Raw genomic sequence first — 26,724 nt, forward strand, 5'->3', positions numbered from 1 at the left:
AAAATATTACAAAGCAGATTTTATCAGTTCCCTTTTATGAGATTGGGCAAGTAGAGACTACCTATGACATGGAAAGACAGCCTATGTATTGTCACTTCAATTCTAGAAGCAACACAAAGCCATTCCAAGCATTTCCCTCTGATTACTAAATAATCACTGGATAACAGTTCTATGTCAGTCTACCTCAGCAACTTTAAATCTAGAGATTAATGACAACAGAGGAAATGACTACAGATGTCACCCTTTTCATAAACTAGTCCCTCCTAAATATTCTTGGCAACAAATATTTTGCTTAATTGGTAGGTGGGTGGTCCAGATTTCTGTGTATTACAGGGGAGAATCCAGTGTATGTATGAAATGTTATTGCAATTTTAGTAATAGAACCGCAACACACAACAAGAACCACACAAATTAGGAAAACACTCTGCTAAGAAGGAAGAGATGCTGTTTGCACACTCTCTACTAACCTTGTGAGGGAGTGAGGCTGGGCAGCATCTGTGATGAAGCAGCTGATGTGACACCACTAAAATTAAATACAGACCTAGGAGGAGAGAGGAGAAAGGGAAAGAATGACTTAGCTCAAAGTGCTGAAATTTCCAACCATATGATGAGCACAACTCTGAGACTCAAATTTCCAGTACAGACTTGCACAAAGCCAGGCACACAGGAACAGTTTCTCCAAGAATTAAACAGGAAGAGACAAGCACACACACTGTGCTCCATTTGTTCCCTCTCTGAAAGGCTTCTAGAGGGTTAAAGAGAGTCAGGGTTCAAAGTTCTTTTGACCACCCCTCATCCTCCCATCCTTCCTTTCTGCTGTGTATTTCTTCCCCATGCACCAAAACCTGATGAGTTTGGGGAGACTGGTGAGATGAGAAACCACAGGGGCAACTAGAGTTTAAAAGAGCAAAAAGAGAAGAGTCAGTGCATGTGCAGAGGGAATAACTGGATACAGCCATCCATCAAAAAGGAGATCAATCATAGCAAGACAGAAATGAAAAGTTATCATGACTATTTTACACTGAAAATATTTTGTCTTGCAAAAATACTGTGATCTTTCATAATGAGTCTTGCAGAGATCTTCATTCCCTGAGGCTTTTTAGGCTGTCTCTGATTCTCAAAGACCAGCTGCTGATATAGAAGTCAGGCCATGGGACTAAGACATCACTGACAACAGCACTGTATTTAGCATATGGTTTACACACTGAGGCACTGCACATGGGACAAAGGCAGGGCTGTCTGCTTTTCAAATCTGAATTTCCATCATTTAAAAGGACCCTTTTAGCCCTCTGAAGAGCCCAACAAGGCATTTGGGTAGCATCCACTTAAAAAACATGCAGAGAAATGGGTAAGACTGAAAAAAACCAGCCATTTGAGTATGTGTGTATTCTGAATTACTTAATGTTGCCCACTTCATAGAGAAATTCACTTGAGTGTTATACCAGTAAACATGCAGAATTTTAAACAATCATTCCTAGGGAATTATCCCTCTCCACTAAGAAGAAGATATAATCAAATAAAGATTTTTGCCATCCCTGAAACAACATTCCATAAGAGAGGTTTCATAGTATCTGTGTGTTCATAACATGTGCCTTGCTTTGTGTTATTGTTATGTAACAGAAATTACCAGATGCCTTGGGGCCCCTCTTGTCACCTTTGTGAACCAATTACTTTTCAAGCCAAAACACAAAATTTGTTCTGCTGTATTAAAATAAATAATTCAGCAAGTGTGACCATCAGTACACATTTCAAGTCCTAATCAGGAACTTGTTCAACAGTCCACTGTAGACAAACCCCCAAAGCAAACCAGTCATCCTCTACTCTTGATTAGTTACACACTGAAAAACCTCAAAGCAGCAGGATATTGTGTCAGTCCCACAGAACTTCAGACCTCACTCAGACTTCCACAAAGAAGGTCTTCAAAGGACTCTGCTACAACTCCTGCCCTCCCAGTCTAACATTTGCAGGTGCCATTTTACAGTATTGCACAGCTTGTAGGCAGCACCTGCTGTAACAGCTAGTACTCTTATTTAATGTCAACTACAAAGAAATCTTAATGTTCATACAGACCCCGCAGAAGAAAACGAGAACGTTTTGTTAAGCTGTGAAGTTGTTGCTTGTACTGATGTCACAGTAGAAGAAACAGCTGTAACTGTTTTTACTGTCCCTTGTCCTGTAAGTTACAAGAACAACAAATAAATATATTTTTAAAATATATTTACAAATAAAAAAAATAAACAAAGTACCCTGACATCCATCTATTGGAAAAGGAGATATAAGCTTGCACACACAGTTGGTAATTTAATAAATTTCAAATAAAAAGGAAGTGCTATCAAATTCAGAAGCTGACATTTTCAATAAACCAAATTTAAGAAGCATTTGCCAAGCTAAATATGATTCCTAGCTATTTTTACTGCTTCTTACCCCTGGCTAAGAGGCAACCTACATGCACAGATTAAAGGCAAAAGACCAACAGAGATGGATCTCAGACATTTATGTGAGAGGCTTACAAAACCATGTCCAATGCAAGAATTATTATCTAATACACATTAAAAATCAATTGCTTCCTTCTCTTAATGTTTCCCCTTTCCCTGTTAAGTTGAAAACTGAGCATTCCTTTCTTTAAAGGCTTCTCAACTCTATGAGACTGATCTGTGTGTCTGAACTGGCTCTGGACTTGGTCCTACAGCTCAAAGCTCAATAGATCCTGCACAGGAATTAGTTCACTTCAAGTTTGTTCAGGTACTCCTAAAATGTTGTGTGTCTAAAAATCAAATCAGAACATTTAAAATGTTTTAAATCAGCAGGATTGTCACCCTGGAAATTGAAGCCTTCTGATAATGTTTTCATAGTTTTAGTTACTTTCCCATGAAAGTTCTATAAATGTAAGTTGTTTATCACAGTCCTTCTAAGAAACATCTTTTGATGGACGTTTCTCATGACCAATGTGCTTGGGAAGGTGGCAACTTAATTATCCAATCCCTGGCTATAGTCAAGAATCTACAAATACTGGAGTCAGGGAATAAAGGCACAGTTTTCTCTGCTCTGACACTAAGAGGTGGTGTTCACGTGAATCATTTCATGACCTCTAGCAACATAGGATTTTAATGTTTTAAAAATAAAAGAGCTGCTTTCAATATGCTGTCAAACCACAGTAACCTTGTGGAAGATGTGCTTTCAGCATTTCCTGATAAGAGTTACGAGTCCTGAGTGCACTCTGAACAAGGAATCGTGTCACTGAATTCTAGATGCAGGAACAGACAAAACACAGGGAGCACAGAAAACCACTCTCCTGCACTTCTGAACCTTCATTCTACAAATTCTCCCCCTCAAGACTGGCACAGCAACCTCTCAGTGAGGGCAAATTTTTTCTCCTCAGTGTCCTCATTCTCTGGACTGTGTATCCTGACATGTTGTGAGATACATCCAGGCCTTATTTCCATAAAGACAACTTACCTGAGATCTTGTTGCCAGATGATGTTGGAGCAGCTGTGGATGCCATAGGAGGGGGTACACACACAGAGGAAGGTGGAGTCTGGCCCTTCATTGAGCTTGTCAGAGGTGTCTAAAAACACAGCACCACTTCAGGTCAGTGCAGTCTGTCCATTAACAAAAGTCCTTCTGACATTGGTTTGGTATTATCAATGTCATGCAGTGACTTAAGAATAAAATAGAGGTGGGTGGTTGAAGCACTTAGCAGAGCTCTGCAATCTTGGGCCCATTATGTCTTGACACTTAAATACAGGGTCAGACCTCAACCTTTTCAACAAGCCAGCAAGCCTCCGTGGGCAGCAGCTCAATGATTCCAGAGCACAGAGACTGCTGCATGGGTATTTTGATGCATAGATATAAAACCCAACAGCTTCTCAACCATTAAGAAATATTTTCAGCAGAATAACAGGCCAAGTAACAAACTCTCTCCCTTGACTGCCTGTAACTTTTGTGTTTTTTTGGTGTGAAACTTAGTTGTATCTACCTAATACAGCTTCCTTTGCTGCTAGCTGCGACCCTCACTGCAGCAAGGCTGGGGCCATTAGAAAGCTGCACATCTTCAGAAGAGAGAAAAGGCAAGACATAACACAGATATGCCTGGCATCACACTGTCAAGGTCACAGATACAGAAATGGTTTGTCAAGAAAGCAAGGCAAGCTATGAAAATTAAACCCCCAAACTCTGCTGAGCACACCCAGGTAAACATTCCACAGGGAAAGGGTTCTATATCAAACTACCTGTTTAGCTTGATTTGTAGCAACAGTTGCCAAAACTTGATGGACTGCCTGGGCTGCAGAGTGAGGTACAGATGATCTTCAAAAGAAAAATTAAACAATTATATGAATAACTAGTCTGAAAGAGGATTTCCTCTCATCTCAAAAAGCACAGCTCTCAGAAGACTTGCACAACAGCTGCTATTAAAGATTCCACACACAACTCCAAACGAACAAATCTGATTAGAAAATAAACCTCTTAAATGAATCAGCCACATTTAACAAAGGAAGTCTGTAAGTCTTCTCCAGACACTCTTGTGTCTGAAGAGAGTCAGGGCTTTCTATTTTACAGGGAGTTGATGAAAAATCAGCAGGTAAGGGGATTACAATTTTATGCCTAGTGGATAACAAATTTAAGCAGCTTCCTTCACAATGTAGAGTCCAGACACGTACATGCAATGCTTAGAAATACTGAGTAAGGAGACAAAATTGGGAGGGGGTGGAGGGAACACTTCCTGTCTTTGAAGTGTACTATAAACATTGACAAAGTCATGGCAAGAACTATGATAAAATTAACCTGTGTTCTGCATGGTAGGTTTAGTATCTTTGACCATGAAATAAAAACCCCCAGACAATTGCTGCAGAATGGCAGAATCTCATGTGGTGCAGCATCTGACCTTGGCACTGTGGGGCACCAAATCACTGTAACTTGGGAACAGCCAACCAGTTTTAGCATCTCCTCAAGTCTGTGCCCCACCAGGTTCAGAAGCTTCACTGGCCAATACTGAAGATTTCAGAAGCTTAAATTCAACCATGATTGCACTCTCTTGATGGCAAAGCCCAGCTTTCTTACCCAGGCAGATTCTCTCCATCTCAACTTGGACCAGAAGTTCCCTAAGGCAATAAGCAATCTCTGGCTGAGGCTACAAATCCCAGACAGTGAGCAAATCTGGGCATCCAAAGCTTTCTGTCTGCTAAAGCATGAGGATGCCCAAACTGCATTTACTGTTTGGTCAGCTGCAGGCCAATATACAGGAATTTTCTACCATATTCCAAAGGAAGAGGACACATACATTAAACATTTTGTATGGCCATTTGGTCTTGGATATGGTTTTGTGCCTTAAACAGCTTTGCTTTACTAGTAAGTCCTTCCTTCCTTCCTTTCCTTCCCTTCTCTCTCTCTACATTGCATGGCCTGGATTTGCCCTCTGCCCAAAGCAGAAGTACAGCAAACAACGAAAACTTCAAGACTAACACTGGAAAATGTTGGTGTTGGGATGGTGCAGCTGTAGATTTTAAGCATGTACTGAACAAAGAAGAAAAGAACAGAAAGCCAGTGAAATTCATGAGAAGGTGGGACTTGATCTCAAGATCACTTGACAATGCTGTGAAAATGCTGGGATTAATTTCAGTTGTGGAGAAAGTATTTTTTTTGCACTGAAAACTGTGTATTAGTAACTGGAGTGGGACCACCAATACACCCAGTCACAGGCCACTGAACAACTAAAAAATCATTCCTGCTTAACAACCAAAGAGTGAGTTGTGGCAGCAAAAGGGAGCCAGGATGTCAGAAGTGGCAAAAACTGATGAATTAACTTTGCTGGGTGAATGCTCTTCATTTTAGTGCTGAATCTGACTGGCAAGCATGGTTCATTTGGGTAGAATTTTTATAAAGTACATTTTTATGAGGTCAGCTATAAAGTAAGACTGTAGAAAGCCTCCAAGATATCAAGCTAGCTGGTGCTCTATAAATTAGAGAGATGAATCAATAGTGTCAGTCTAAAACTACTTGAAAGTAAGACAGGTCTTTAACTACAGTTCAAGTGAAAAGCTATCTCACTACCTATTGCTCACTCACAACCTTCTCTATGCATAGCCAGTACTTTCTACCTTTTTCATCATAGTTCTGATGAAACAGAGGGCAAAAAACTTCCTGGTTACAATACTACTTAGTATTTTTTAGCCAAAAAATTCCCATGTGGAGCTGTCTGCAAATTTGATTTTCACAAGATGTAGCAATTCCCCTCCCCATTCCAGTTTATCATTTTTAGGAAGAAATAAAACAGAAAAAAGTGCCAGAGCTGTTTCTCAATTAAAATGTAAAAGAAACCATGAAGTAAATGTCAAGGCCAGCAGCTGAGTACCACCACTGTGAGACTTTTCCCTTTTTGAAAAGTTGAATCAAAGGAATCTCACCTTTTTTCTTTGACAGTGAAGAGTACACACAAAAGTGTGAAAGCCAGTGGTGATGCAACAACAGCAACTGCTCCAGAAGCTGCATGTACAGCTCACAGTTATATGGATGAAGCATTTGCAACTCCATATGAACATATAATCAGAGATATGTGGTGAAATCATCCCTCTTCATGCAGTAAGCCAAACTTTGCACAGACTTTTCAGTAATGCCCTTGCCTCCCCAGCCCATATCTGGCCATGCACTGTTCTCATCTTAAGTGACAGCAGGAACTTCAAGCAAAGACAGTTTCAAGGTCATTACAATGACAGGGAAAAAGTCTGGTCCTAGGCTGGTGACAGAGCCTGGTGATAAGACAGAAATCTCTGGAATGAGCTGAGCTGGCTGTTGTCTGTAGGAAGCAGGGTAGGGAAGCCAAGTGTTACAGCTAACCCACAAGAAATGGTAACAAATTCAAGGTTAAATACCAGAAGTCAACATTCATAGTTTAGTCATGAAGAAGTGCCTTGCAGCTTGGTGGTATTCCAAAGTGACTGACCCCTACTGACAACCAACCCTTCAGTCAAAATTCTGATGTCAAAACATTTGAGACAAGTTTCCAGAAAAGCCAGAGCACAGTTCTCCCTCCCTTCAGGGGGTGAATCTGGGAACAGACAGAAGAGGCATAACTCCAGAGAAGGCTCTCTCTGCAAAGGATGACAAAGTAGAAGGAAAACATCTGGACAACCTGAAGTCACAGACCACACTCAGTGACAGAGGGCTTTGAAAGAGGTAGAACAGAAGCAGTGATTGGAGAGATACAAGAGCTAAATTTCATATTAGCAGTAAAACCACTGAACCCCAAAAGAAGAGGATTCACATAAATGCATTTCACAGACAAACAGAGAAGGTTAATACTTGTCTCACCATTTGTTCAGGACAAGCCATTAGCAAATCCTTGAATGATCTGGAAAGATTGATCGATCAATCTTTCTTTTATTCTCTCTTTCTTTCCTTCCTTCTTTCAATATACAAACCCAGTATTCTTGTCTAAATGCACCCACTTTAGTTCTTACACAGCCAGACTCAGCAAAACACTGCTACTGCTCCCCACTGGCAGATGTGCTCCAGTGCAAATGCAACCAAAAGCCACCAGAAAGAAGGTCAGCACTCACTCACCCTATTACTGCAGAGACTGCTGAACTCAGTGCCCCAGAATTGAGTTCTCGAACATTCACCACCTGAGGAACGTTCTTCAGAGTTGATTCAGTCAAGGAGGTGCTCACAGCTTTAAGGAACAGAAAAAAAAAAAAACAGAAGGAAAAAAAAAAGTAAAGACAATCTTATTAAGAATTTCATTTCATTCAATATGGCCTGAATAATTCAAAAAAGATTCATCCAAGATTCTAAAACATATGTCCTGAAACATTTGGAAACTCAGACTTCATTAAGGACAAAAGTAGTCACAGCAATCTATATAGTTGGTATATTTTTTGTTGCTTGCTGACCAAGTCTAATTATTATGAACTCTCTCTAACAGTGTTGTAACATTTTCTGTTAACAGAAATGGGAGTTTCTCAGATACTTTGTACTAGCAGCTTGCAGAAAAAAGGAAGACAAAGGAGCATTGGATAGCTCAGAGGTGCAACAATTATAGATGTGCACCACATTTTGTTTGATGATCTCCTCCTTTGAGAGCACTAAATCCCTGGGAAGGTCCCATTCAGCTGCTCAGAGGTCACTTGGGCAATTAGCCATCCTTTTACCTGGGGACTGGTTAGCAGCCATCTGCCTCTGCAGAGCTGCAGCAGCAGCTGCTTGTGGTGCTGGAACAGTGACAGTGGGAGCAGGGGCCCCGTGTTTCACAGTCTTTGTTGCAAGCATTGTACTGTCTGCCCCTTGTGGGATGATTCTGTTTGAAGTTGTAGGCACTAAAAAAAAAAAAGAATTAACAAAAGTATTAGTTAAATGTTTCTCTATAAATCAGGGAGTCTTTGAAAGCCTTTGCTGAACTGCAGTTCTTCCTCTAAGTACACAGCTTCCTTCTGACAGGAGTGGTGTGTAGGCCATTCAAACAATCAACACAATCTGACCCTGGCAGTTCTGGTATATCCCAAGGAATTTAGTAAGGCTCAATAGAAGTCATTTCAATGCATTAGAGGACTTTCAGTTTGCTGTAACAGACACTTCTGCTGACACCTTATTTTTCTCTCTGGCTGCAGATTAAAGAAAACTCTCTTACACAAGGAAAACTCAGTGTATGCAAATGCAGTTCTTACTGAGACTTGCAGGGCTCAGAACTCCTAACCTTGGCCACATCAACCAAATGCAGAAGTACTCCAGTTTCTTAGTCTTTGGGCAATATTTTAGGTCACTGCAATCTGAAAGAACCAGGCTATCACAAAAACAGTCAGAGAGTCAAGGTGTTTTAGTGCTTTTAGCTCGAGTTCATGAGCTACAAAGCCACTTTGGTAGTGCTCCAGGGAACCTGGCAATGTAAATCTCTATCCTGCAGTCTCATTTCTCCAGGGCAGGAAGCACTGCAATGGATAGCACAGTAGTTAAAGCTACCCACAAGACCACATTGAGAAGACACACTGCAAACACAACTCACACAAAGTACCCAGGGAGAGGTGCTGTTTCCCAAAGGAAGGAGATTGAACCATCAAACCAGGCTGGACTGAGGGAGTTCGGACCACTGGAGCATGACGAGGGACTTGGACTGGGGCAGCCTCTTCTTCCTGGTCCACTGCTTGGGAATCATCATTCTCCAGTGACTGGGAAACTGAGGATGTTGAGCTGACTTCATCCAAATCTTCATAATATCTCGTGGACAAGAAGGCAGAGCGGGACAAACTTGCTGCAACATCAAAAACCAAATTCAGTATTAATTTGAGGGAACCATCCAGTGTAACAGCCATGACAAATGCAGCCTATTTTAGGACACTCTCCTATTGGCTTGTTTTAATCCTGAATTGATAGGATATGACTTCTTAACTGCCTGAAAAGGCAGCCTTCAACCAGACAGTAACTGAAGGCAAGTAACCGAGAGCAGATGGGAGAACAGGAAAGAAGTAGGGGTTAAGAAGACTAAAGCTAATTTCAGGTTTCAGTCCCACAGCAGGTAAGTTATCCTCCTGGAAAGCATTTCAGACTTCTATGGTAACTAAAGGTTTACCTGGAGCTGTAGACCTAATCGGTGGAGTTTTCCTCTTAGCTAGAAAATTCCTCAACTGTGCCTGCTTCACTGGGGATAACTTAGCTGGAAAATGGAAGACAGTTATTAGTCTACAGTCAAACTGCAAGTTAAAAAAAAAAAAAGGAAATTCACATTCATGTCAGGAAGAAAAAATAAATTACCAGGTGCTTTGGGCAGAGGTTTGGCATGTGATTTCAAAGTAGTTTTCATCAAATCATTGCGCAGGCTTTCAAGGTCACTGTCAAAACTGGGACAAGGCAGAGCAGTGAAAAACATCAGCAGCAGAAAGAAACCAACCAAAGCAGGAACAAAATTGGGCCAAAGTAGCCACTAGAACCACTGGCACAGCGGGAAGAACAAACAATTGGTTCCTCTAGATACTGTGTGATACATTTTTAACTATTTTGGAAACTTCAAGAGCCCTTCACACTACTTCCCCTGAAGTCAGACAGATAACCACCAGTATCTCAGCCTGGAGGCTCTATTATCCCATTTATTATAAAACTCCTTAAACTTTTAGGGGAAATTTCTGCTAAGCATCAAACAGTGTCCAAGAACACAACCAATGAGCTTCTCTATTACCTGGGCATGGATTAGTATAATTTTTAGAATGTCCTGTCCTCCCATACCATGCCCACACAAAACATCATTCTCTGGAGGATGCTCCCTTGCACATTGCTGGGGGCAAGAGAGAAGGAAGAATTCCCGTTCCACATACCTCTGAGCACTGTTTAGAGATGTATCACTGGGAACACTCCACTGAGATGTCTGGTTGTAGAGGCGGAGCTGCTGCAGGCTGTTCACCAGGTGGTTCAGTCTCTTCCTCTGCTGGTTGATGATTTCCCGGTTATTTGCCAGGGTGTTGAACAAAGTCTCTCGCTCAGGGACTATCAGACGCCTGCAGAAATCACATCAAGGGACAGGGACATTCTGTGCATCTGGGTCACAGGCAGGCAAGCAAACACCAATGGTTTAGTAGTTCTGGCTACTGAAACTCTAGGAGGTCAAACACCAAAGAAGTTCAGTCCATCTCAAATACAGATTTCTCCTTTGAATATGTCTCCAGTTTATTCGTTTAGCTTATCTGCTTCAAGATGTTTTATCTATTAGAAAGGTTTCATTAACTGCCATCAATGAATTTCTGCAAAGCTTACAGTTTTTTTTTCTATAAGCATTATTTGCACTGTTCACAGAGATACTACAAGTATGTAACCTGCATGAGGCCGAAGAGTCTGAACCCATGGATCGCATTAGGTGTCTGAGAGAAGATTTACTCCCAGATCTCTCGAAAAAGATTGTATTGTTAATCAGAAAAAGGTCCTTGTTGATTAAAGACTAATTCCCAGATCACTGATGTGTTCTTTGCACTAGTTCTGTACTCCAATTTCAACTACTTACTTCTGTTTTCTCTTCTGTTCCAGGTGCCGATCCCACTCCAAATCCAGAACGTCGTTCACATCCTGAACAGCAAACTTCACGTACTGATGCAAGCGCCGGATTTCCTGACAGGCAAAATAAAGTGAGTTATAAATTCACTTCAGAAATCTCAGTTTCAGTTGGAGAAGATGAAGACTCTTCAGGCTCATTCAGTCCAAGCTATAGAACACTTGCCCATATTTCTGCCTGGAAAGAACCCAACATGGTGAAAATTTACATAACAATCAATGGGGTACACACAGGGTTTGGCCTGGACATTTTACCTCAGCTCTCAACTAAGAGTAATACTGTCCATAATATTTGCAAAACACTGCCAGGTCTTTACAAAAAGGATTTTACAAACACCAGGCATTATACAAAACAATCCTTATTTCAAATGACACTTCCAGAACATGAGTCATTTGTTCCCATCTTACAACGCTGAAACTTCTAACAATTATAAGTGATCAAAGCTTTGCAGGCTACTCACACAGCTCTAGAATATTAGCATTCACAGACTATGATTCATGAAAGCACTCACAAATCTCACATTAAGGCAAGGAATTTGACTTTTATAGGTAGGAAAATAAAAATAAAGAAAAAGCAAGGACAGAGAGTAAAGTGACTCATCCATGACCATACAGCTGCACAACTGCAGCAGCTACACCAAAGACTTCTAGTCCCAAGTTCTGCTTGCTAAACAAACCCAGAGCTCAGTCTCATTCCTGTGATCTCTCCTGCCTGGCATGGCCATGGCTTGAACTCCAACCATGTAAAATGGAAATGGGAACTGCAGTTGGTTTCAGCTCATCTCAACAGAACGTTCACCTAAATATGATGAAGCAGCCAAGGAACACAGCTTGGGAAGAATTCCACTGCAAATGCTTTCAAGATACAGCACAGAATTCTGCTGGGACATTGCCAACCTGAAAGCAAATCCAGTCCTGCTGTGGGCTTAGTGTTCAACATTGCCAAGCCCAGGTTTCCTGTCTCCAGCACCTACGGGGCAGCAACTCTCTGGATACCAAATTGATACAGCTGGACATAAGAAAAGTCTCAGAGTTTTGAAAACTTCATTGGAAACTAAGACACAAAGCTGCCTAAGGAAGCTTTTCTCAACCAGGAGAATGGGGATGATGTAGACTGAGCAAAATTTCAGAGTTAGCACAGATCTTTCTCAAAGCAAACTTTCACAAAGTTGACCGAACAGCTCTGTCCTTCCATTCCAATCCACTTCCACTTCTCTCCTACTGTGTTATTCTTTCCTCATGGTCCTTTCCCTACACAGTGAAACACATACTTCAACATTATCATCTCTCTGAAGTCACAAGCATAAGCTTTAAATGTCACAGACACATGCTGGACATCAAAGCAGGCATGCAATTAAGACTGCGAATCAATCAACAGAATCCAGGTGAAGATTAGAGATCAGACCTAAAAGAAATTACTTTGTGTCCGCTGATTTCTAATAACTGCATGGTCTTGATACCTACTGCCACAAAGATGACATTCAATTATGCTTTCAACCTGCCAGTTAAACCTCTTGAGGGGAACTTATCAGTGCATAAAAGACCAAGTATCATTTGTAGGGCACATTCACTCTATTTTGCTTAGGGTTAAATAGCCTTCATCACCAGAGCTGCAACAAAAAGTGCTTCACCCCTACTTTCTTTCTGGTCTTTGAAAGCCTCTTTATGTACTGCTGGTTATTTTCCTTTGTGCCCCAGCTTTTAGAATATCATTAAGCTTCATGCTTCACCATCCATGGAATTAACCACACAATTCTCTAAGTCATAATAAATCATCAAATTGTTCCATAAGGCACTTGCTGAAGATAAAAATAATTCCAAGAACTCTTCTATAAAGTGTAGGAAAAAACCCAACATTCTTTTAACTGAAATCCCTGAGCAAACACTACAGGCTGAGAAGGAACAGGATGTCAAGAGTCCTATTCTAAGATTAGAATAGACTTGGATCTCAGGTGAACTACATCCCTTCAGAAGGAGTTTTGAATCATCACTGCAAATGGCAACACAGAGGGGAGCTTCAGAAGAGGATTTCCAGCATCTCTTGCAAACTCATGGAAACCAAAGCTCACCACACATTTACTAGACTATTTACTGAAACAGAAAAACTTAGGGCAGTTTTTGGGTACTTGCACACACCAGCCTAAGTTTTATTTTATTTAAAGTTCTCTATCAGAAGTTGGTTGACATGATTCATACCTGAAGCTGTGCTTCACTCTTGGGATCCAAAGGTTTCTTATAGAGCAAGTGTAAATACCCAGAGCTACGATTCTGTTCGTTCTGTTCTTTAGCTTCTTCTACCCCTGCAAATCCCTCCAGCAGGGTTGTCTTCAGAATACTGATATCTCCATGAAGTGACTGCAAAGTGAAATAGAACAGATGGGACAAGGTTCAAAGTAACATTTTCTATTGCCATCTCTAGCACAAGGGCTTCTACAAGCATCTGCCTGAAAGCACAAAGGAAAATGTCACCCTCTCATTAACACTGCAGTCAAATGTTCCATCTACAGTTCAGCTGTAGCAGGTTAAGGAGGAACATCAGGTGAGGAAGTCACTGCTGGTTCACAGGTTGAAGATACTCTCCTCACCTCTGTTGTCTCTTTAATTTCCAAGAGGAAGGTGTGAAGATCATCTGATTCAGTTCGCAACATTTTCATTTCCTCTGGAGTTCCAACTTGGAAACAGGCTTTGGAAGTCCGGGCCTTCAGCTCCTCCATCTCCTTTTGAAAATGTGCAATCTGCAAAAAGCCAAGCAGAAGAAAGGGCAGCCACTGAAAACACAGCAAGGTCTGGAACAAATGTCTCAGCTCCTGGATCATGCCTCAACTGCACCATAAACACCAGTCACTTTGCAGCCAAAGCAGGAAATTCTTCTTGAGCATTAACACAAAAGAATATTCCATCTTCTCAACACAGTGACTGAAGAGGACACACAGATAAGAACTACAAACCAGGCTGATCATCTTAGGAAAAATTTCCATTCTGATTTCTGAACTATTTACAGACACCATCAGAACATAGCTGAGCTGAAATGTTTGTGTGGCATTATGAAGAAAACTGCTTAAAAATCTCACCTCCTCCCTGATTCCTGCTATGACAGGGTCCGACTCCTTCCACTGGTGGGTCTGTTTCTCTAAAGCTGTGCTGGGGAGTGCTGATTTGCTCTGGGGGAAAAAAACCAAACCAAACAGTAAACCAAAACAAATATTAAGGCTATATCCATTGCAATGGGGAGCTTAGAATTTAAAAAAAGGCCTGGTGTTAGAAACTCCATTCAGACACCAGACATTATAACTCTGATTATAACATAGGTCAAAATACAGCTCTCTAAAGACACGCAGAGAACATTGTTTAGAACCACAGATTTGCTACTGTTTCAAAATCAGAAATTAGCTAATTCTTTGACCTAAGAACACTAGTTCAGTCCAAGGAATTCTAAGCAATTCATGGGCCATGAAAAACGATTTACCCTCCAAAGAACCCAGTCAAGCTCCTGTTACCTGAGTAGAGCTTGGCTTTGCTGCTGATGGTGTGATTTTGGGTGTCTTCTGTACCAAGGAAACTGAAGGAGTATTTTGAGCAGGACGAGCTACTGGAATTTAATAATAACAACAGTAATTAATGAACTTACATAAAGCTTGAGGAAACAGGGTGTGACCAGAAACAATCACTATCAAATCCAAAAGCAGTAGTTCTATGGGCCTCAATGCAAGAACACACCTTCCTCAGGTGCCTTTTCACTTCCATCCAACTTCTCAGTGACTATTTTAAACTCCAGTCAATGCAGCTGGAAGGTAAGGCACTGATTTGTGTGGCAGCCCAGAAACATTCATAATCAGAGCACTGAAAATGCCAGAACTTCTGGGCAAACTTAAGCAGCTGAATGTAATTATTTCACATATGGCTCTCTGAGAAATAGAGCACAAATGGAAAAACCACCCAGTTTTAAGACAAAGTGATACACACCATGATGGTGTGCCAATCAGGGGGACCTCTGCAGCAGGAAAAGCAGCAGGAAAAACAAGAAAGAAGCCAAATGAAGGTCCCTGTGTCCTAAAACTTTTAGAATGTTTTTTTTTAATGCATTATTCCTAACAATAGGGATCAGACTCCTACCCGTGGCAGACACAGGGGATGAAGTCTTCAATGGTGTGGTAGGAGGGGCTGCAACAGGCGTGGACTGGCTCAGAGAACCTCCAGGAGCAGTTTTGGAACTGGCTGAGAAGGAAAACATTGTGGAAGTGCATTGACCACTGCTGTTCGTGGGAGAAGAGGTGTCTACAGCACTGAACCTGCAACAGAACAAATAAATGAATAAATGAATGAGAGAATGAATGAAAAAATGAATGAGTGAATGAATGAATAAATGAATGAGCATCCCCTGGGATCAGCAACAACTCAAGCTCCAGATACAAAATCATGAGTGTAGCTTCTGGAGATAGTGGGAAGGAGCCATTCAGGATAATTTCTGAATACATGGAACCACAGAGACTTCTATCTTAGATTCTCCCAAGAGCAAAAGCTAAATGCCAGCAAAGAGTACTACCCTGCTTCAAATGCACCTCATCATTTTGTTCCAACCATAGCAAATCTGAGCTGCCCTTCAGTGTTATCCTCAGACTAAGGCTCAAACAGAAATTCTGCAAGAAAATACGAATTTCTCTTAACTTGCAAACTCAGCTCCTCAAGGCAGCCAATTTAAATATTCAGCCAATTCACTGGTGTATCATTTGTTTTATACACAAAATATAAAAAGCCCTAAGAGCTCCCATCAGATTCTGGTGTAGTAAAGATTTTTCTAATTTAAAAATAATCATTTGAACCATCAGAAATTTCTTACGATGCATTTACATTAAAGTTCTTCTCCTTAAAAAGCAGGTCCAATTAACATAGCTCTGTGGTTTAAACCACTTTTTCTAAAAATAAAGAGCAAGTCTCAGGAGCTGGAGGGAAGAGTGAGTATGACATCTGAGAACACTCACTCAAACCCATTTTGCATAGTTTCTAATCAATATTAGTTTTTTTTAAGTCGGTGTGAACAAGCTTTGAAGATTCCAGATCCTGTGCTTAGTGAGCAAGTGCCCATTTAAGAACAGAACCAAGAGGTCTGGCACCTTCTCTGCTGAATGCAGAGTGGCAAAGCAATCTATCAGCTGTGGCTCCAGCTTCCTCTCAGGCTGGGGATAAGGAACCTTCAACAAATCGTCAGAGAAAATTGTGCTATCCCCACTAAAGCAGTCCTTAGCCATGATTTGCATGAAACCAAAGCATGGAATCACTGTTTAATGCCTATGAAACAAAGATATAATCTCTCCCCCCACCCAAGTCTCTGGCAATTTATCAGTCTAAATTTTTGGCATTGTCCCTTGACTAGTACCATGCCCATGAAGATAACCTCTGGCATGGGAAGCACTGAGGGTTTCTACAGCCACAGTACTCTTGGATAAAGAGGGGCTTCCTCAGTGCTTTCCTGGGAACGTGGGGAACTGCTGTCCAAACAAAGAGCCAGACACCATCTTCACTACCATACATTATCCATGCCTGCAGCAATTTAACAAGTATCCAGTCCCTGCATTCACTGCTGAATCTATTTACTTCTCATTGAGGTTCACTTTGACTGAAGAAGCTGAAGATGCAAAAGATGACTTCTGTGCAGCAGGTGCTATGGAGAGCGATGGCCCAGACGAGCTGTCTGCAGCTGGTTTAAAGTTCATGGACCCAAAAGGAAAAGAGGTGGCAGGAGCTGCTGTAGTGCTGCCTACAGAAGCAGGAGTCACGGATGCCTTGGAAGAGGCAGAGAAGGAGAATGTTGCTGCTCCAGTCAGAGCAGGAGTCTGGGGTTGCTTGGAGGCATCAGTGGCAAAGGAATACAGTGGAGGATCACTGCCTGTGGAGCCAGGAGTCTTCACAGCCGAGGGCATGAAGGAAAAAACAGCTGCTCCACTCCCTGCTGGAGGCTGACTTGAGGTGGGCACAGTGGGAGCAGCAGCTGGTGCTGTGTCAGGCTTCAGAGAAGTTGGAGGAGTAGTTGGACTTGTGGCAGTACTGCCTGCAGAAAAACAAATGGGAAAGGAGGAGGAGGCTCATTTGGCTGCACTGACTAATGGCAGAAGGTATTGCAAGGTCATCTATTTGATAGGGACAGCTCAGAACTGCTTCTCTCACTGCACAGTGAGGAAGAGAGATGGCAGAGCTGGGCTTGCAGTCTCCAATCCCAGTGATACAGAAACTGTACAAAGTGACAAATCAGTACAACAGTCTGTTCTGCTTAATGTTGTCTGCAGTTTCCTGTGAAAAAACTTCACCTTCCTCCATTGATTTTGATGAGGTTCCTGCCATCTCAAATAAAACAGGCAGCACACAAGTTATCCAGCAGTGGAGGAAGGCAGGCTGCCATACAGCACTCTGGCTGGGGAACAAGCAGAAAATTTGGGCACAAGGAAGAAAACGGTGTATTTGCAATTATTTCTCCATGAATGCAGACAAGCAGAACAATCATCTTACCTGCCTACATCATACTACACAGGGCAACACGTCTGTAACTCAAACAAAATTACTCCTCTTCACCTGATGACACCATTTTCACAGTGCTGAGGAAAGCTTTAAATATAATTTAAATAGAATTTTGTTTAAATAGGATTTTGCTGTAAACACCTTAGTTCATATCATGACCTTGTGTGGTAAAACTATAGAGGAAAACCATCACCTCTCTGGCAGCCATGCTCAAGCCTCCTAAAACTAGTTTGACCCTGTTCTCCAAAGGCTGATTGCACAGGAAAGTCTAAATGCACAGCCTGCAAAGCACTTGAGATCCCACAAACAGGTTTAAAGGTTGGACTCAATGAGCTTAGAGGTATTTTCCAAACTAAATGATTCTGTGATGTGGTGAACAGGAGTAGTTAATTTCACACTGATGCACAAAAGACAGAGAACAGTCCTGGGAGCCCAAACCTGCTCCCCATTATCATTATAAAGAAAATATATGCTTTCTGTGACCACATGTGTTTGGCTACTGAACTTACAGCTCAGTATGACAAAGATCCACAGAGTGGATCTAAGTGTTCCCCTAAGCCCCTGGAGCACTCACCTGCTGACTTTGGAACTCTTTCCCCTGCCAACTGCAGCGGCTCTGGGGTCACAGTAAGTGACCTGACTCCTGGGTTTTGGTTGCTCATGTAAAACGGACAAAGCACACCATCCGTAGAGAGCAGGATCAGAACTGGAGCTGGACCAAGGATCTTCTCCTCACCTGCCAGAGACCACACATATAAGTCCTGCAGTCAAAGCTTCCTATTCTGTTCCTACTGGAATTGCCACCTTCATGTGACTTTTTTTTTCACACAGTATTTCTTACATTTCACCCTTCTTGCTTTCATTTGCATCTTGTTCTCTTGCTTCTCTGTCAGTGCTCAGCTCTCCTTTATCCTTTCATATTCCTTTCTGTTCCTGACTTCATGTTTCATAGAAGGATTATTTTGACAATTGAATGTCATCTCCTGAATGACAAAGCCCAACTTTCACCCATCAATTCCTGTGTCAAGCTTTTTCAGATTTTGAAGCAATCATTTTTCCTCACTGATACTCTGCTCCCTCCTTCAATTCCTTTCAGCAATCCCCATTGGGCCCTGTCACCTCATTAGCATTCATATGCATAAACTACAAAACGGAATTGTTACATATGAAGCTTTTTAACTTTAAAGAAAACCAACATCAAATAAATACCCTTGTGATCTGAACCACTGATATAAAACCCTTGTGTTTTATGCAGCTGCTTTGTGAGTCTGCTTCAGCACAAAAATTCTCAGCACAGTTAAAGGCCCCAGAACACTTTCTGTATTTCTTAAATTCTGTAATGTTTTAACTGTTCTTAATTAAACATAAAAATCCAAACCAAACACATCTACAGTGCAGGAGAAATCTGCTATAATCATGGTGCTTTGTTTGTCAGGCAGTGCAGTGGAGGGCCATTTTTCTTTACTATTGGTTCTTGAGGGAAAGCATGCTAGGGAAGTGCAGTTTCCACTTGGGAACAAGCTCTAGGACACATCAGGTTTCTCTGCAACCTAAACTTGCTGTGAACTGCAAAGCCAGTTAATATACAGCCAAACTCTTGTGTCAGAACACAGAGAATGTGTTAGCAAAAAGCTTATCCAAAAACCTTTATAAAAGCTCTGAGGCAGCACAATACAGGCTTTAAAAACATCTCTCCTGACAGATTTCTTAATCCAGTAACTGTATAGATTAACAGAGAAAAGGCTTCAAATTCAATTTGGCATTCAAGTACAATGTTTGACCTCAATTCCCTACTGTGGGTTTTCTTTCAGGTAAAGGTCTCAGTTAACTGGCACCCTCCTGTGCTCTCCAGGAACTCCTGACTGCAGTACCTTCCACTCTGCCTGAAGGCATTTCTATTTCCATCTGTCTCTGGCCTTCAAGAAGAATTCTCAGAATTCACTAAGATACAACCCTCAGATGTAGCTTCAGACTTTGACAAGGTATTCTGAAGGGCCTTTAGTCAGCACAGGATGTACAGCAATAATGCAGCTGAAATGTAGAGCACAGCAGGGTTTAGGCAGTACAGACCCTGCACTTTAATGCAGAATTAAAACCTACACATTCACCTCAGCAATCTTTGCTGTTTCTGGCTTTGAAACCAACCCACTTTTCCTTTAGATCCGTGCAAATGTACTTGATACAATACAGTTCTGCAAAAGGACGTGAGTGACAAGAATAAAGAACACCTCATGGGTAGCCTGAAATCCCTGGTGTTAGAACGTGACTCCTTTAAACTCACTAAAATCCCAATTCTGGAGAACACAGATGTAACTCAGGAGCTTTGTTTGCCATGTCTGTTGGTGTCATATCCCAGGATGCTGAAAGCTCCAGGAAAGAACTGTATTTAACATTTTGCCCCTAAACCCTTACACAGAAGTAAAGCCATGTGCTGTGGGTTTGGTATAAAAACAGCAGGAGGTTTGTCAGTCTGCCTTTCAGAATGATCTCCCAGAACTCTGAGCACAAAGTTGCCCCTCAAAAATATCAAACAGATTGAGATTTTTGGCTTCTCCACAAGAAAGACTAACAAGACTTACTGATCACAATGGGCATGTTACTGGTGTAGTCTACAGCAACACCAACGGGCAGAGTGTCATCACTTTTATCTGTCACAGGAAGTTCTGCTCTGCTTGAGTCCTCCAAAACCCATGATTCCCAGTTCTGCAAAAAGCAACATTATTGTTATACCAACTACTGCTTTCCTATGACCAGCCTTCTTCAGCACTCCAGCCTGCACCAGCTGAAACACCAGCCAGAGTATCTACTAAAATTTGTCAGATTAACAAATGCCAGAAAAATCAGGGTCCTTCACAGATTTGTGTGTGAGCTCTCATGTATCACTGCACATCAGAGGTCAGACATTTTTAATGCTTAACTTCACCTGATGACCTCACATCAATCACTTTATTATAGTGAGTCTGACCAAATTTTTAGACTGACAAGTGAATAACGAAAAACAGACTTCTGGTGCTTAGTTCACAACACTTATCTCTTGTTCATCTAAGAATTATCTTAAAATTCTGTACAATTTAGAAGCTTGTTTCATTTTGGGATGTCTTTTAAAAATCATCATTTCATTGTATTTCAGTTCTTATATAGGTTATACTTAGGGAAGGAAAATGTACATTTGCACAGATGCAACACAATATATATTCCACAAATGGAATAAAAATATTTACCTGGTCCCCCTGCCTGGCAAGAATGCTGACTTCCGTGGAAGCTGCTGAAGCTGCCAGAACTAGATCCCTGTAAGCATGAACACAAACAGGTTAAAATTAACATGACAGTCCACTGCCAGGTCTACAAAAAGGAGGAACATAATCTAAGGAGAAACACTGACCCCTCAGACATGCACACCAAGGGAAGGACCATGCCATGATTCCTGCCACTCACCATTCCTCAACAAAATTGAGGAAGTAATGATGCTGTCTCTCAGTGCAGCTCGTGTAGCACGGCTCCATGAAATTCACAAACTTCTCTGGTCGCTTCTCTTCCTTTTTCTGTTAAAAAAATCAACATTGATAATTTATCTTTCCATGCACAAACCAAGTAACCTCCCTTAAATCTGGCAGTATCAGGGCACACAAATAATATTATAATTGGATCTCAGAGAGCAGATTATTCATTGATTTTCAGGTGTATCCCACTTCTTCCACTTAATCCCCCCAACCTCAATCCCATGATTTACAGCAGTACCAAACTCAAATTCTATGTGGTGCTAATGTTGATAACAAAAGCAACTTGCACTGTCATGAACAAGTCAGGAACAGACACTTGTGTTGTGACTGCTGGCACTTACAGGCAATATGGCTATGACCACTTGTGGAGACATTTCCAGTGTTCCATCAGCCTCTGCATACACGATGGCAAAGACATACGTGCCAATCCAAAGTACATCCAAAACTGAAAAAGAAAGCAAATACCTCAGCCAGAAACACTTTACCATAACACCTTCTTGTTGATTTTAACTGCACAGCACACAAAAGGGAATGACAAACAAATGGCAATTAACTCCTAAACTACCAAGCTTAAGAATCACAGAAAATCACAATGTAATTTCATAACCAGTGCTACACAGTTGCTATAACCAAGATAACAGGGGAAAAGAATGACTAAAATACTTTTAAAGAGAAAACAAGTTAAAAAGTAATAAAAATATGTACCTTTAACAGGATTATCTGAGTCATAAAAAGGAGGACAAGGGATTACTTTCTTCTCCTGCAGATTCTGCAAATAAAACAACTCTTAAATACACAGATAAGGCAATGAACAAATCTAACTGCAACTTTTGCAGAAAGCCCAGAAAACTGGTTTACAGCAACTCACTCATTCTTCAACATTCATCATGGGCCACACTAAAATCATGACTTCAGTGACAAGTGCAAACCTCAAACTAAACCAAATATTGGCCAAAGACACTTGAATATTACTGAAGCACTTGGGTAGCATCACATGGCTCACATCATATGCATCCTAACCAAATTCTGTAGTTTGTGATACCAAAACCAAACAACCTACCTAAAAAACCCAACAAAATACCATTTTTCAAACTCCTGAAAAGTCATAAAGGCCTTAACACCATCAATACTTACAGGCAGATATTGCACCACGGTGCCATTTTGCCTCCCTGCAGCCAGTTGTTTTCCCTTTGGGCTCCAACATACTTAGGAAATAATAATAAAAAAAAAGATAATTTCATTAGCACTAAGGAACTGGAGAGTTACAAGGCCCTACAAATACAGGACTAATAAATGAAAACTGCTAATTTTTCCACTGAAAAAAATCATGAATCTGACTCAAACCAGGAGTCATCCAGTCACAGAGAAGGCAAGACTACACAGGTAAAAACCCAACACATGATGACGCTTATTTGCATGTTTTCCTGGAAATGAGTGAAGCCAGAGACAGCACAAACCACAGGTGGGCATGTTTGATAACTCATGAGTTTGAGAATCAGCTGCTGCAATCAACTGGGAAAGAGTAATTCCATTGCAACACATTTTCTGAGTCTCAGTTTAAACCCTTCCTTTTTGTGAAGAATTTTAAGAAATCTCCTCCTGAGATAAGCAACGTGTGTTTATACACCTCTCAGTTGGTGTGTACTCTCCAGTGTCCAACATTCTGAGTACCCTCCAAGGGTGCCACTCACCAGATGTGACAGCAGCAGAGGATGGGAGTGTGGCATAGACCTTCACAGAGTCTGTGACCTGCAGGACAGAGATGCTGCCATCGGACAGACAGACGGCCACCATGGTTGGACTGGCAGGGTTCCATTTCAGGTCGTTGACCATGGCTGTACTTCCTGAGTCCTTGGCCAGTTTGTGACAAGCAAATGCATGTTTCTGCTGTTTTGCCTTTTAGGAAAGACAAATACATGAGACAGTCAAAGTGGAGCACAAAACCAAACTCTCCTGAAGTCACAGTCCAAAGCAGTTTTGACTTTCATATAAATTAATGACTGACAAAAACAAGCAGATTTTGAGTTTACTGAGCAACTCCTTTACAAGACAGCCCTCACAGAGACAGAAAATCCCACCCCAGCTATACCTCTCCTCTGCTGTATTCTGAAAAAATCCCCAAACCCACTTGGCATACGCTGTACCTGATTTAGGAATGTGCGGACATCAAAAAAGCTGATGAAGGACCCAATGTCACTGGACATCATACAGACAGACAGGGTGAGATTGTCACAGCTCAGAGCCAGGTGCTGCATAGGAAACTTCATGGGAACCACAGTACTCTGAATATTCTCCACTTAAAACACAAAAGGAAAGGAAGATGGAATGAAAGGGACAAATCTAAATAGCAAGAATTGTTCTTGTAAATCAATACAACAAATTTATGCAATAAGCCTCAGTCCCATTAACAGAAGCTATCAAAGGTAACACATAGAAAACTGAATGAAAGCAAATCCCTTCACCTCTATCAATAAAATATTGAGAGTTGCCAAATTTCTAAGAAAAGAAAATGCCACTTTCCTCCCTCATTAACACGAGTAATAATAAATGAGAAGATTTTTGGCTTTACTTTTGTGTGTACAAAGTGGAACAGTTACTAAGGAGAATGAGACCATTTTGTACTCAGGTGGTGGAAGAGTGGCTGCTTCCCCTCTCTTGGACTGTCATTTAGTCAGAGTGGGTAACCCAGTGTGAAATCTCCCTCAGTGTGTCCCTCCACTCACACACATCCCTGACACGTACACAGGCTCACAGCTCAAAGAATGGTTACCAACCCAGCAAAGAATGGCTACAAACCATTGTTCTGCCTTCCCACACAAGAAAATGTGCCAATTCCTGACGGAGAACAGCAAGGACTGTAATATGTATCAGAAACCAAGAGCTCCATGTCACAAATCCCATATAAACCTGTCTCTGCCAAACCCATGAGATTTAAGTGTGTCTCACCAATTTTATTGGGATCTTCTCCCATCTGTTTCTGCATGAGAAGATCTCTGGTGTGGTAGATTTGCAGGCTGGTTCCTCCACCAGCAAAGACCAGCCCATATTTGTTGGACACTGCGAGGAGGCTGGAGCGCTCTTTGGGAAGATCATCAGGAGCATCAAAGATGCGAACCTTCTTCAGTGCTCTGAACTGAAAATCCTGTTTGTGAGAGATGGGAAATAACTATTCACATGCTGCCCAAGAGAAACATTTTACTTTGGCTTCTCTAAGACAGACAGCTCAGGAGCCTCTCCATGAGAGCTGTAAATCCCTGACACACACCCAGGCAGTCTCTGGCCACTCCATCACATTTTCTGTCTCATCCATGAAAGACTGAGATCACACCACGTTTTTTTTCCATTGGTTAAATCTCACTTTTACCCAGTGCCCGTGTTCATAAAATCTGCCTGGGACATCTGACCTCAGGTGCAGATCAAAACCAGCCAAGGGATACAGAGGAAAACAAAAAGGAATAAAGAAAAGATGGGACAGGACTGAACAAAACTTGTTTCTACAAGGCACACATTTGCTAACCTACATGCCAGTAATTCCAGTCAAGCACCTGAGATATTCCCAAATAACTGCCACTGAATAAGTACATTCCAGCAATCTTAGGAGGATGTAGGAACTCAGAAACTAACAAACAAACAGCCCAACTACCCTGTTTTTGAGGGTGGAAGGCAGCAGTACATAGACTATAATCACTCCAGGAATATGTTCCCCCACGTCCCTTCTTACCCAGCCTCACAGTAACACTGGGTGACACAGGGTAGGCTAGGCTAGCAGCACACAGCAAAACTCCAGCTCACACTGCTCCACATCCCCAAAACAGGAGATTCCCAGCACAAGGCATGCTGACAGAAAGATTTAGAAACATATTACTCTTCTTCCAGAATAAGGTTCCTCCAACTCTCCTTCATCGCTGAAGCTACTCCAGGCCAGGCTGGATGAGGCTTGGAGCAGCCTGGTCTGGTGGAAGGTATCCCTGCCCATGGCAGACGTTGGAACGAGATGGGCTTCACAGTTCCTTCCAACCTAAACCATTCTGTGATTTCCTCCAGGCATTAAACACCCCCCTACACCAAGGCCATGCCAGCCTTGCCTTTTCCACCCCACAGGCTTGGAAGTCTTTTCCACCCCACACTACGCTAGGAAGTCCTCAAGTATTTGAAAGTTCTCAAGATTGCCCAGAAAGGGTGTGGAGTGTCCCTAACTGGAGATATCCCAGACGTGTTTGGACAAAATCCTGTGCTTTGGGACAAACCAGTCTGAGCAGGGAGGTTCGATCAGATGGTCTGCGGTCCCTTCCAGCCTGACCATTCCTGGGATTCTGTTTTACAAACACTTCAAGGATGTCTCCATAACGCGAGCCGAGCCCCCCGGTTTGTCAGCCCCACGGTCCCAACCAAGCCTCCCCCAGATCCCACCACCACTCACAGCCCAGGCCGAGCCTTCTCCAAGCCCCGTTCCCCTCCAGCTCCAAGCCAAAGCCCCGAGTAAAACAGCCTGCCAACCCTTCCCTCCGTCGGACTGCCCCTCACGCCCCCCGCTCTCCCGTGCCTCACCTTCATCTCCCGCTCGGGGATCACGTCCATATCGTCCCCCATGGCGGCCCCGCCGCCGCGGTCCCGCCGGGAGAGCCCCGCGCCGCTTCCGCTTCCGGCGGGGCCGCTCGGGCCGCGGCTCTCGCTGCTCCGGGCCCTCCCACCGGCTCCTCCTCTGAACGGCTGCCCCTAATAAACCCTGTTTGCACAGTCAATTCGATTGGAAAATATCTCTGAGATAATCGAGTCCAACCTATGGCTGATCACCATCTTGTCAAGCAGCCCACAGCACTGAGTGTCGTTCCTTGAAGACCTCCAGGGACAGTGATTCCACCACCCCGTTGGAGAGCCTGTATATCTAATATACCTGTATATCTGATATCTAATCACCCTTTCTGTGAAGAAATTCCTCGCAATGTCCAACCTGAACCTCCCCTGGTGCAGCTTAAGGATGCGTTCTCTCGCCCTGATTTTTCCACACGTTCTGAGGCGCTGGGAGCCGCCCATGCCCTGCTCCGTCCTGAGGGGAGCCAGTGCTGGAGCAGCCCCTGAGGGGACAGACAGACCCCGCTGACAGCAGCGATGGGCTCTGCTGTCCCTGCCAAGCCACGCTGGAGCCTGGCAGGCGGCTGCTCCACCCCGGCCACCAGCCTTTGGTGAGGGGCTTGCATGCTTTTCACATATCTGAGATCCAGTGTTGCTTCAGGTCTAAGGAATCATGGAAACTCCCTAGCTGGAAGGGACGTTCAAAGATTGTTAAATTGAACTCCTGACCCTGCCCAGGACACCCCAACAATCTTGCCCTGTCCCTGAGAGCCATGAAGCTCTGGCAGCCTCAGGGCCATGCCCAGTCCCTGGGGAGTCTGGTCAGGGCCCAGCACCATTTGGGGGAAGAACCTTTTCCTAATTCCAGCCTAACCCAACCCTGACAGTTTCATGCCTTTCCCTCGGGTAAAATATTGCTCCCTTAGCATGGGCTGCAGTGGAAGCACAGCGATGCTCTGGGCCAGCCCCAGTGTGGGGTGGCTGGGCTGCAAACACAGAAGCTCTGTGAGCTGGAGCAGCCTTATTGTGCTCCAAGAGCACACAAAAGTAGAATGTGGGGGGCTTGATCACACCAGGTCCTCAATTCCTTTACGTGTTCAAGTTTTGAGGGGTTCAGCTC

General features: G+C 42.6%; 1 protein-coding gene across 5 annotated transcripts in view; it reads right to left on the reverse strand.

Annotated features, from left to right (window-relative positions):
- Positions 1 to 25,659, reverse strand: part of NUP214 (nucleoporin 214) — a 38,905-nt gene extending 13,246 nt beyond the window's left edge. For 3 of the 5 annotated variants that reach the window (XR_004499649.1, XM_015645072.2, XM_015645071.2), the window contains exons 1-28: positions 25,581 to 25,659; positions 23,979 to 24,174; positions 23,177 to 23,328; positions 22,724 to 22,928; positions 22,167 to 22,237; positions 21,738 to 21,801; positions 21,374 to 21,477; positions 20,968 to 21,074; positions 20,754 to 20,820; positions 20,112 to 20,235; positions 18,107 to 18,268; positions 16,615 to 17,068; positions 15,136 to 15,311; positions 14,520 to 14,611; positions 14,094 to 14,183; positions 13,608 to 13,757; positions 13,219 to 13,377; positions 10,976 to 11,079; positions 10,296 to 10,475; positions 9,739 to 9,824; positions 9,557 to 9,640; positions 8,993 to 9,238; positions 8,145 to 8,309; positions 7,558 to 7,666; positions 4,230 to 4,305; positions 3,457 to 3,565; positions 2,071 to 2,173; positions 468 to 541 (exon numbers count right to left, since the gene is read on the reverse strand). Coding sequence is in view for 4 of the 5 variants with exons in the window: in XM_015645072.2 (XP_015500558.1) it covers positions 468 to 541; positions 2,071 to 2,173; positions 3,457 to 3,565; positions 4,230 to 4,305; positions 7,558 to 7,666; positions 8,145 to 8,309; positions 8,993 to 9,238; positions 9,557 to 9,640; positions 9,739 to 9,824; positions 10,296 to 10,475; positions 10,976 to 11,079; positions 13,219 to 13,377; positions 13,608 to 13,757; positions 14,094 to 14,183; positions 14,520 to 14,611; positions 15,136 to 15,311; positions 16,615 to 17,068; positions 18,107 to 18,268; positions 20,112 to 20,235; positions 20,754 to 20,820; positions 20,968 to 21,074; positions 21,374 to 21,477; positions 21,738 to 21,801; positions 22,167 to 22,237; positions 22,724 to 22,928; positions 23,177 to 23,328; positions 23,979 to 24,174; positions 25,581 to 25,622 (3,751 nt within the window). In the remaining variant the exon portion in view is untranslated. The remainder of the gene's footprint in view (positions 1 to 467; positions 542 to 2,070; positions 2,174 to 3,456; positions 3,566 to 4,229; positions 4,306 to 7,557; positions 7,667 to 8,144; positions 8,310 to 8,992; positions 9,239 to 9,556; positions 9,641 to 9,738; positions 9,825 to 10,295; positions 10,476 to 10,975; positions 11,080 to 13,218; positions 13,378 to 13,607; positions 13,758 to 14,093; positions 14,184 to 14,519; positions 14,612 to 15,135; positions 15,312 to 16,614; positions 17,069 to 18,106; positions 18,269 to 20,111; positions 20,236 to 20,753; positions 20,821 to 20,967; positions 21,075 to 21,373; positions 21,478 to 21,737; positions 21,802 to 22,166; positions 22,238 to 22,723; positions 22,929 to 23,176; positions 23,329 to 23,978; positions 24,175 to 25,580) is intronic. The other 2 variants (XM_015645074.2, XM_015645075.2) reach the window with 2 other exon arrangements.
- Between the last annotated feature and the right edge of the window lie 1,065 nt (positions 25,660 to 26,724).

The sequence above is a fragment of the Parus major genome, chromosome 17 (assembly GCF_001522545.3).
Source record: "Parus major isolate Abel chromosome 17, Parus_major1.1, whole genome shotgun sequence".
NCBI classification, from domain to species: Eukaryota; Metazoa; Chordata; class Aves; order Passeriformes; family Paridae; genus Parus; species Parus major.